The 11,841-nt window shown below is 42.6% G+C and overlaps 1 protein-coding gene across 2 annotated transcripts in view; it reads left to right on the plus strand.

Moving 5' to 3' along the window:
• Positions 1-1,904: 1,904 nt before the first annotated feature.
• SLC40A1 (solute carrier family 40 member 1) overlaps positions 1,905-11,841 on the plus strand; it is a 19,086-nt gene continuing 9,149 nt past the window's right edge. For both annotated transcript variants that reach the window (XM_014526314.2, XM_025193111.1), the window contains exons 1-5: positions 1,905-2,166; positions 2,969-3,036; positions 8,735-8,894; positions 9,815-9,930; positions 10,644-10,770. In XM_014526314.2, coding sequence (XP_014381800.1) covers positions 2,124-2,166; positions 2,969-3,036; positions 8,735-8,894; positions 9,815-9,930; positions 10,644-10,770 — 514 coding nt within the window. In that variant the 5' untranslated portion in view covers positions 1,905-2,123. The remainder of the gene's footprint in view (positions 2,167-2,968; positions 3,037-8,734; positions 8,895-9,814; positions 9,931-10,643; positions 10,771-11,841) is intronic.

The following is an 11,841-nucleotide window of genomic DNA, read 5'->3' on the forward strand; positions in this document are numbered from 1 at the left end:
TAAAGACTAAAAAACAGGGAAAAAACAAGGTATTATTTTTCAAACTGTTATGACTTTAAGTCAATTTCATGACCACTTGGGACCTGATTTGTGATTAAATTCCTGGGGTTGGCAATACTGGAATCACAAGATTTGATGAATTTCTTCCTGTCTGAATGGATCATAAGAGGTCATATATAAATTGCTTCTGTCAGAAAGCTTCTGAAGCTTTGTGCAATATTATTTACTCAGAATAATAGCTCACTGCTGGCAGAACTCTTTCCATTATCCCTTCTCTTAACTTTAGGGTCATGCCTCCTTGGTAAATGTGAGTGAGCACAATTGTTTTGTAGCTTCTGAAAGCTGGTGTGTTCTGAGGACTGTCATTTTCAAGTTACAATACAAGGTGGAAGAAACAAAGAGATCCAGAGTGGCCTGTTGTGAGGCATTGCCAACATCTACTTTATTCAGGACACTCTTAGTTCTTGGTTAGGTGTTTTTGTATCAGAATGTAAATGCTTTTGGACCTTGCTGGAAAGCCGCACAGCATTTTCAAGCCTGTTCATCTTTGGACGGGGAGGCACAAGTGGACTGCAGGCCTCTGCCTTCCCTGATTCTCCCTACTCTCAGCACCCCCCATATCACAAAATCATAGAAAAAAAGGGCTGGGAGGGACATCCAGAGATCATCCCAGTCCAAGTCACTCCATCCTTATCTGTTGTATTCTTCCCTTGCAGTTAAGGATGATTGTCTCCCATGAATGAGGACACTAATGCTGGTGTATTTGTCTTCCTACTGGATTCAAAAGGTCTTTCGTAGGCAGCGTTGATAGTACTTCTCTAGTGACTTGAAGCATGAATGCTGCGTGCCCTTGGAAGCTGGGGGAGCATGGCGACTGCCTGCAGGCGGTGGTGGCAGTGTTAGTGTGTCGGCGGTGAGCAGAGAGCTCCTGCAAGGGGGCTGCGGTGGTGTCGGGACGGGGGGTGGTGACCACCCACAGATGCCGCCAGCGTTCTCAGTGGTGGTAGGGGGTGGCAAGTGGTGACCACCCACAGGTGCCACTGGCAGCGTTGGTGGCACTTTTTGCAGGGGGTGCACGTGCCAGTGACTTGAGGTGTCTCCTCTATGTTTTCCACATCCCCACTCCATTCAGGAAGGTGGGCATCACAACTAACTTTTTTTTTTTTTTTTTTAAGAAATTTTTGGTGTTCCAATCCAAATCGAGTCCAAATCCATGAGTCAGTCCAGAACCATGCGTGGCCGTACAACCAGCAAACATCCTCCACCCCCACCAGGGCCTTCAGATATTTCCAAGTCTTTTGGCAGGCGTCCTATGTGCAGGCCCAAGCCCGGAGGTTCGGATGCCACCAAGTTTTGCCTGCCCTCAGCCATACGCCCACAGGAGCAAGCTAGGGAGAAGCCTCCCATTTCCATCAAGTGGGCTTAAAGCCCCAACACCTCGGCGGGTACTAAGCCAACAAGAAGAGCAGTTATCCCCCGGGTGCTTGAGGAAAACTGTCTGCATGGACCCAGATACATGGCGTTTCCTATTTGAGAAACCGTGAGCTTGGTTTCAGACTTGATCTCACGATCCTCGAGCGCTCATTTCCTCGGGCATCTGAGGGCTGCCGCGGGCATTTGAGGCGAAGTTGGCTTTCTGCGCGGAGGTCCGCCTTCTGCCAGAGAGACGGCTTCCGAGGCACAGGCAAGATTCAGTGATCTCCGTGGAGCAGCTTAGTAGTAGAAGTACGTGGCCAGGCCGACACCACCACAAGCAGCCGCCCTGGTGTGTTGCCCCCCAGCCCCTGGGGCGCGGGGCAGGGCAGGGCCCGACGGGAGAGGCGGCAGCGGCTGGCACGGGGACAGCGCTCCCGCTCACCTCGGCGACCTCCCCGGCCGGCGGGCGGGGCCATGCCGATGAGCCGGGCGCTGAGCCTGGCTGGGCCCCTCGTTCGCCTTTGCAGTTCCTCGCCGCTCCTGCCCATAAGGCTATCGCTTTCCCACTTCAGCTACAGTGCTAGCTAAGTTGGGAAAGACCCACCCTAGGCTGCCGCGTGCCCGCTGCTCCGGGCTCCTCTGCTCCGCCGGTGCTTGAGGGGACCCCAGCGGCGCGGGACTTGGCGGGGGGCTGCGCGCGGGCGGACATGAGCGGGGCCGCGGAGCAGGCGAGCGGCCCAGGATGCTGCGGTCAGTACCACGGGGCAGGTACTGGGGCAGGGACCAGGGAGAGCCAAGGCTGAGGGGGCTTCGGTGCGACCCCCAGGCTGGAGGCGAGCTACACCCTGTGCAGGTCCTGGTGGTAGCTTGTAGCCACGGGCAGGTGTGTGGGGAGGGATGCAGGGGGTGTCATGGGCTGTCCAGGCGGTAAAGATGGTGCACAGCTACGTGCCACCTTCGCTCCTGTGGAGCAGCACCTTTCTCTAGGACTAGTCGGGCCAGAGGACTTAGTGCAGAGTCAGGTAAATTTGCTCTGATAGTCTTTGTTCCCTCCTGTTTGTCCCCTCTGGCAGAGCTCCTAAAGGGCGGTTGGGTGAACCACAGGGAGGGACACGACGGAAGAAGTACCGTGCCCGTCTGAGCAGCACATGCAGGCAAATCTGTTTGTGTCAATGCCTAGCTTTGTGATTCCACGATTTCTTGGGGTGATATCTTTCATTGGACCAGCTGCGTAGCTGGGATGAAGGTAGACAAGCTTTCAAAAGAATGCAGGATGTTCTTTGTCAGGTCATAAACTCATTGGATGATTAGACCACTGACAGCCCTCAAAACTTTGTGTAGCCCATCATGCACCCTTAGCATCAAACTCTTAGTTGTAAAGAGAGGCAGGAGGTATGGATCGGCTGTGGACCACTGGTGAGCCACAGACCACCTTTTCATCACTAGGGAGCTGACTTTAAGATGGCATAAAACTCATGTGCGCTAAAAAGTTGGCAAAATTACTCTGTTTCTCTTTAGCATGTCTCCTTTTTCTTTTTTCTTCCCAACTTAGGCTCCTTGATCACTTATTTTACATCTGCAAAGTTTCTTCTTTATCTTGGGCATGCACTGTCCACTTGGGTAAGTTTTAAAAAGTTACATCGTGTAGTGAAATGGTATTAATTTGCATTTTGATCCTTCTACATCCTGTTTGTATTTTAACAAGGAAAAAGGTGGTTCTGATTTGTCAGCAAAGACAGCGAAGTGCTGGGGAAGCGTTCTCGGTATCTTCCATGCTATCCAGAAGATGTGCTACGGTGTGCTTGGCAGTATTCTAACAGAAGTACAGTGTTCAGGAGTGTCCAGTAGCCAATTCTGTTTCCTTATACATTGAGTAATACCTTATTCTCTGAGCAGCCTTACTGAAACCAGTAAGGCTTGTTATAGACTAAGGTAATATTACAATTTAGTAAAGACTAGGTACAGTATGTGAGCCTTGCCCAAACAAAATATGTTTTGTAATGCAGTGACCTGGATCTAATCATTTGAAGGATTTGGTGAGGAGGTATAGTATATTCAGTAATGGGTCAATGGATCAATAGTAGCTCTTGCAGTCATTGGCATTTACTAACAAACCTGTGCTTTTTGGTACTACCATTTCCCCCTCTAATAAAATACTTGGTTGTTGAAACATTGTATGTTTGGTCTCTAAAAAACAAGTCCTAAAACTGCAAAAGGAGATTCATCTGTTATGCTGGAAAGTAGTTTTAGACATAGTTATCTTCAATTTTTATAAAGATATATATGGAAAAAAATAGGCCATAGTTTAAGAATAGAGAGAAATGTTAATTTTTTTTTAAGTGTGTGGGTAATCTATTATCTTTTAAATAACTGATTAGTATTGGATTAATAAGGCTGTTAAACTCTTTAAAGTAACTTCTTCCTCTAGAATGCCTTTGTTGCCTTGGTCTTCTGCTATATAAGCTTCTAAGCGAGGGACTGCCTTGATGTGTGCATTGCACAAAACTGAGCTTGGCTGCATTACACACCTAGTTCTTTGCAGTGTGTCACTGACTAAACAGAAGGGTCACAGCGTAGTGTCTAATGGAAGGAAGTTTGGACAAATATCAAACTTTTGTTTAAATAGGTGAAATACATTTTAGCAGTGGTTGTTATCTTGCCCCAAAATGTTTTTTTCATAGAAACGAGGACTGTTCTGTCCCCAAAACCAAAAAAGCATGTAAACCAGTAGTCCATCTGACCCAGATTCTGTCCTTCTGTTGTGTGGTGCCTTCCTCTGTGACTTGTCCCACTGAAATCAACAGTGGTACTCCCTATAGAGCAAGGTAAGATCTCTCAGCATGAGTAAGGGTGATGGGACTGGAACATGAAAACACTAGTTGCTCATTCCCCTTAATATTTAGAGATGTAGACAAATTCAGCAAAGCACTTCAGCTTGTGCTTGATTTTTATTATTCAGCAGCTCTTAATCACGTGCTGAAACATTTTGTTGAATTGTTGCCTTGATACCCCTTATTGCCTCTTGCCAGATCAGCAGTTAGTGGGGCTGAATGAATGAATGCTTTCCTCTCATTTGGTTTCTGTGGTCTTGTATTTGTGGAGTGTTCAGCCACAAACCCTTGGTTGTACCTGTAGCTGGAAGACCACGTGGGAATTTTGAATGCTAAGTAACAATGAGGCCTGAGATTGTAAAATTTCAGAGATCAAACCACATTTGGTTTGGTGGTAGGCATATGGTAATATGTGAATAATAGAAAAAATAAAAACTACCTTAACGAATGTTTAGATTTAAGTAGTATAACTTTTCATGAAGAAAGAGGTTTCAGTTCCATAATGAAAGATCTCAAGAAGAACAGGATAAAGCCTCTTAAAGTGACTTGTGTCTTGGAGGGTACATTTTACTATTAAAACTTCTTGAGTCCTAGTGTAGCTTAAAGCATAATTGTTCTGTAACTGCTTATTTATAATTCAGCTATGTTTTCTGCCACTAACAGATAATCTCTGTTTTGGCAATTAAAAAAAATCAGTTTTAAAAACAAATATGCCTTTCTGTTGGAAACAGCCTCAGATTCTTCCAGATTAGCCAGGTACATGCAGATTATTCTGACCCAAGTACTCTGGGCGAAGTTACTTGGCCATGATGAAGTCTAACTGCTGATCCTGCATCAGTTGTTTTTTCTGATCAATAGTAGTATTAGAGTGAGGTTGGAGCTGTGATGGTCCAGGAATTACTTGAGAGGCAAGGATTTTTTGGGGTATTGGACAAACTGCATGGTTGGGATAAGGTTAGATATTCTTTTGAATGCAAGAAATCCTTCATCAGCTCACTTCTTCTGATCAATATTGCAGTGTATATGAGATGTTTACATTATTGCATTGATGAAGCTAACAAAGGTTCATACAGCATAATACAGATGTAAAGAACCAAGAAGAGAAGGTTGTACTTTGTATATATTTGGGTTAGTTGCTGATGGCAAGGTGGTGCCCTGTGGAAACTATGAATGAAATACTGAGTAGACTGAAGTCAATAGGACGTTGCTTTTGACTTCTGTAGGGCTCAGATTTTTTTTTTTTATCCTAAGTATAATGGTCATCAGTGCTGACTACTTTCCTTTTTTAATGAAATTTTGTATTTTTTCTTCTTTTTTATCTAGCTACATCCAAACAAGAAAAGCTTTGCAGCATAGATCCCTTTTAGTGATTTTCTTTTGCATTAGTTTCTTATTTTAATAAACAAGTAAATAGGCTATCCAGGTTCTATGGTTAGAGGATGACTTTCATTTATTTATAAGTGAAATTTGACCAGGGAGTAGTTTAAATCTCATGGAATTTCACTGATCCTTAAAATCAGGAAAATACATCAACTTATTCTTCTGTGACTGTTATAGAGGAAACCTTGATTTGAGTTCTACAAAAGTAAACTCAGTTGTTAAGTCAGTCATCAAGTAGGGTCAGGGGTTGGGGGAGAACTTCATTTTGATGTAGAAAACATTTAATTTTATTTCAGCCTCATTGGGTTCTGGTTCTGACAGGTCTCACAGGGAATGGCATAAATGAGTTTACATTGATGAGTTTGCAGAATGGGAAACCCTTATTTACAAGACTCCCCAGTGTGCACGCCTAGTAAAAGCCAAAGGCCAAATTCTACACTGAGTGTAAGGAGAGTGCATATATGCTACTATTACTTCTATATGCTTTCACCAGCTATTATTATTATGGCCCCAAATATAGTGTGACTACTTATGCTTTTTTCCCCTTTACTGGCTTGCCTAACTTATGACAAGCTTTTGCTGTCAGTTCCAGTAAATCTTGGTGCATTCTTAGTGCATCTTGAAATACTCTGCATTTCAAGTCCTTACCATAGTTTTATTAGCTATACTGCATAGCACTGCTTCTTTAAAAGGATACTCAAAGGAAGAAAACCTTTCAAATGTTTTTAAGGGTGCTCTGGTGCCTATGTGAGGAGGTAAGCACTATCCTCTCCCTGTTCATCATCCCATGCCTACCCCAGTATCCCACTGACAAGCATCTTCTGCAGCCACTCCTGATGCTAGCCAACCCTCCGCCCCAGCTCCCTGCCTCTCTGCCCCCACCAACTTCTCTCCAACACTGGCAGCATCTCTGCCAGCTGCTAGCATGCTGCCAGTGGTAGACACTGGCCAGAAGAGCCCTACTTCCTAGCTCAGCTTGTCTCTTCCTTCTCCCATGCTTCTGGGGCCAGCGAGAGGGACCATGAAGGCTGGTGGCTTCAGTCTCCAGCGTGCAATGCTTTAAGAGTATTCTTTTGCTCCATCATTTAGAAAATGTGCTGAAAAATTCCTCGAAGAAAACATTTTAATCTTTAATGTTTAGTGCTTAAATGAAATATTCTTGCACTTGGCCTTATTACAGAGCTGTGTGAGAATTAAATGTCCACCACTTGCATGGACTCTAAGGCATGCAATAACGCTTCTTTCACACTTTGTATTGAGCTTCATGTGGATGAAGTGATGTAAAAAGCAGAATTGGCAACACCCTGTAATTTAGGATTTTGATTATAGGGAAGGCAGTTTTGTATTTATTGCACATACAAATATTTTTCAATGTTTGAATATTCAAGAAGCGTGGATTAGGCACAGGTTGACACTACAACAATACAGTCAGAAAATGAGGGTGAAATCCAGGTTCTATTTAAGTCCAAGGCAAGACCAAGTAGTGTATCAAAGATTTCAAAGGACTAAGGTTTCTTTTTGGAGATGGCAGGATAGATATGCACCTTTTATAGACTAAATAAGACTCATAGAGCACAAGTTTTCATGAACATGCGTTCAAAAGTGTGCATGTAGTCATGCTCTCTCTCCCTTTCTCATCTATTTTTATATTATATATAAAATAATACTGGTTAGTCTTTACAGTGCATATCTACCCTGCCTTCTGCCTGACTTCAGATTAACACTACTATCTACCTTTCTGCTAAGGTTTTTTGCTTCAGAGAAGCAATGAGTTTTAAGAAAGTAAGGGTGGAAGCATAATGCATGAAGTCAGGAGTGAGAATATCATATTCTCTCAAATGGGAAGGAAAAAACAAGAATGAAATTACAGTGCAACAGAAATACTGTTCTGTTCTGGTTAATAGTTGTCTCTAGACATTACTTGGAGGCGAAATGTTTTTTAGACGGAAATGCTGTTCAAAGTTGACATTGTCTCTCTGAACTTGCACAGTTGGAGTTCATAACAAACAGTCTGCTTCATTCATGTGAGACAAAAGCTTCAAAGGTGGAAAAAAGTTTTGTATAATTTTAAAAGCACTGGGTCTGGTGAGGTTAAACCACTATAGGCAATAGGTGGAGTATTCTGTAGTGGGAGAATTTATACACAGGTTAATAGTTCTGGAGTCATGTACAGAACTTGACCCATAATATGACCATAGAAAAAATTACATTCTATGATGCATCAGGATGAGGCACTAAGGCTAGGGACAGACATTCAAAAAGCCTGAGCCTGAATTGATTCAATCTTTGCAGGTTAGTCTAACCTGGCTAGGCTGAACCAGTTTGTATCTGTAGAGACATCCCCTCTGGACTGAAGAAAAGCAGGCATATGCCTGTAGTGGCTCAGGCTAGAAGCCGGGGGTGCTAGTGTTTATCAACCCATCAAGAAAAAAAAGCCTTTCTCATTAGTTCAAGCTCTCCTTTTAGCTCCAAAAAGCCTTAAGTAGACACTGTCCTGTCCACCTTACCTAAACACCTCTCGGCATAAGCTAGCATACCACATGCTGGCTATGGTCCATGCTGTGAGATCCTTGCTTGAGTGAAGGGTGGGGGCATGGAGCAGGAAGAAGCTAGGCAGAACCTGCTGTGCCTGTTGTCTCTGCAGCTCCAGCCAGAGAGTGGAGGGGAAGGGCCAGCCCAGCTCCCTGGAGCTGCAAAGCATCTGGGATGCAGAGGACTTTGGTTTAAGTTAAACTAGGAAGAGGTCTGGGACAGACATTGCATAAACTGGTTTGACCCAGATCAGTTAAGTCTGATACTACATTCAACTCGGCTTATCTCAAACTGGCTTCAGCCATTTTCAAACTGGTTTATGTGCACTGAATGTCTGTTCCGTTACAGGTTTAAACCAGTTTCTGATCGCTTAAATTGGTTTATTTGTAATGTTTGTCTCTAGCCTAATTGGGCACTGATCTAGACACAAGCAAGGTTTGTGTATAGAATGGTCACATGATTGGGTTTTTATTAGTATGTGAGTGTATTTGTGTGTGGTTATCCTGATGAGACATGAAAATGATATCAAAATGTAAATAATGATCTATTATTTATTTATTTCCCCTCTATTAAAGGGAGATCGGATGTGGCATTTTGCAGTGTCTGTCTTCCTGGTTGAACTTTATGGAAACAGCTTGCTTTTGACTGCAGTCTATGGACTAGTTGTGGCAGGATCAGTCCTTCTTTTGGGAGCCATTATTGGAGACTGGGTGGACAAGAACTCAAGGCTTAAAGGTCAGCAACCTCAGTGTCTTGTTTACAGGTGACCAACATCTATTAAAAGGGGAAGTTATGCAAAACAGGAGTCAGCATGTAGCATGCTACAAAGACTCCTTATATTAAATATGATGAGATCAGGCTTGCTCACATTCTAGAAATCTGAAAGCTTAGCAGCATCATATTGTGATAATATTAAACCATTCTACAGGGACAGTATCAAAGAGGTACATAAAACTTGTTTTATCTTTTATCTGTTCCTTATGGAGGCCAAACTCCTACTGTAACTAGATGGAGAGAGACGATAGTGTGAAATCTGTGAATTTTGCCTAAGAACAACAGACTCGGTTCCCTGGAGTCTAATAATCTAGCAACCTAACTTCATTGTCACTGGATCTTTTCCTTTTGTCAGCCACATCTGTGTATCTTGCAGCTGCTTGTTTGCTCTGCTAACTTTAAATGCTAATGTGTATTCTTAGTTACCTCTTAATTGTCTAATAGTGCATTTTCATTTTTAAGTAATCTAGCTACTACTTTAAAAATGGTTCTAAATACATGGTTTACACAATAATGCTTGCTTCCATTAAAAACGATTCCTAAGTAGTTTTTCTACTAGCTGCTTTTTAAAAACAGTGTCAGTATTTAAATAGCTGGGATTTGTTTTGAAGTGTAGGTGAATGGAAGAAATACCTGTTTAAGTTGCATTATATCATTAGGTTAAAGAAATCACGAAAAAGCTGGATTTGACTTTAGGTATAGAGTACAGGACTACAGTTGAGTCAAAGCACTACATAAAACTAAATCTCTGTACATGAAAATATTCTACCTTGTAAATAAACTCTTTAAAAGAATGTGTGAGAACACTCCTATTTGCATAGTAGGTAGCTGTACATCATTTGTACTAAAACCTAGGACTTTATTTTTTTTACCTGAAATAGTGGCCCGGACATCCTTGGTTGTACAGAATGCATCTGTCATCGTATGTGGTATCATCTTGATGCTTGTCTTCCTGTTTAAGGCTCAGCTTTTGACCTTATACCATGGATGGCTTCTTGTAAGTGCTCAAATGTTAATATTTCTTACGTCTGTGAGAAGGAAGTGTTTGTTTTCAGGGAGGGAAGAAATGAGGAATATTTACATGAATCCTTTGTAGGATTAAAACTGTCAAATACTGTTGGTATCATAACAATTAATAGCTTAATACAAGTCTAGTGACCATGGTAGTGAATGACTCTAACAACAATCATAAGGGACTATGGCTTCCTTGTTTAAGATGTAGGAATGGAAGTATCTCAATTTTGTGGTCCTTAAAATTCGTGAAATTTTAGCACCCTTAAACTCGATGGCAAAACTCCACAGATTTTAGTGGTGCTATGGATTTCACTTGCAGAACCACATCCTGACTTCAGGAACTATGAATTGGCAGTTGTATTGACAGAATGTGTGCTGTGTTTGTTTGTTTCCCCACCCCCCACTCCCTTCCCTTGCACCCATGGATATCAGTGGAGTCAAAGGATACCTTGCCAGTAGTGCCAGATCAGGTAGATTTAACTCCATCTATTGTTTGTGGAAGAAAAGTGATCACCACCTATTTATAACCAAAACCCATCATTTAAAGAAGAATTATTATTGTCCTATCTGAATAATAATACTCATGCAAATTGTTTACAGTGTAAAATACTCTAATTTGGGTTGTAAGGAAAAATGGTGGTGATGTCTTTGTCTTTGGTCCATCATTTCATTCATACTTTATTTCCATTTCCCTAGACTCTCTGCTACATCCTGGTCATCACAATAGCAAACATTGCCAATTTGGCCAGTACTGCCACAGCAATTACAATTCAGAGAGACTGGATTGTTGTAGTTGCAGGTGAAGACAGAAGCAGATTGGCAGGTGAAACATTCTCTTCATTATCTTAAAATGCTTTACTATGTGATACTGATTGCGCAGGTTACAACTTTGCTTTGAAGTCAGCACATTTTTCTGTGTTCCAGGAGTTGCAAGAGAACAACAGTTTAAAAGGGCAGATCTTTCCCTTCTCTATTCTTGACTCTGTTTGAAAAAGATTAGAAATTACTGTTGTAAAATTCTGATTGCCTTGCAGCTGACTAGCCATAAAACTGTCGTCGTCTTTTTTTTTTTTTTTTTAATCCAACTGTTACATTGTCAGGGAATGCCTGTCTTTTCTCAGCAAAGTATGTAGCTTTTTCCATCTACTAACCTGTGATATTTTACTATGTGGCCTTTATCTTTCAGGGCTAGATCTAATGAAGAACTGAGCCACTGAAATGCCTAACTTTTCTAGGCTCCTAATCCCAGAGTAGAATACAGAACCTTGTGCTGGCTGCATGGACTTCTGGATAGTGCATGGAGAGAAGTAGAATAAGATCTAAGGCTAGCCAATAAGAGCTGAATAAAAAGATGCATCTGCAGTCCCACCTTTCTGAGACTCAGGTGCTTTCCTTAAAGTTTCAGGGTGGCACTGCCATCCACTTGACAACTACAGCCCTCAAACTCTGTCCTGAAGTTAAGCACCAATCTCTCTCTCTCTCTGTCTCTCTCATAACTCAGGAAGGCTTGATCTCTTCTCTTAAAATGGAACTGAAAGTGGTGAGCTTCTATTTTAATGACTATTATGTAAAATAAATGAACTGAAAGGGGTGATGGGGTCAGCGGTCCTGGGTGCTGCACTTGTTGCAGGGGTAGAGGGAGGGTGCAGAAGCAGCTATTGCCACAATTATCATGGGAGGAGCCAGTGCTACTTTGGCACAGATCTGCCCTGCTATGACTGTTGGGGACTGCCCTTTCCCCACAAGTGTCCTAACCAATAGGCTTTGGAGTATTGCTCACTCTCCCTGGAGCATTGATTCTGGAACTCTTTCTGCTTAGTGGAATGGCTTCAAGAGCAGGCTGTTCATGCAAATCAGACATTGCCACCACCTCCTTCCTGATCCTGCTGGGATG

The sequence above is a fragment of the Alligator sinensis genome, unplaced genomic scaffold, assembly GCF_000455745.1.
Source record: "Alligator sinensis unplaced genomic scaffold, ASM45574v1 scaffold555_1, whole genome shotgun sequence".
Taxonomy (NCBI): Eukaryota; Metazoa; Chordata; order Crocodylia; family Alligatoridae; genus Alligator; species Alligator sinensis.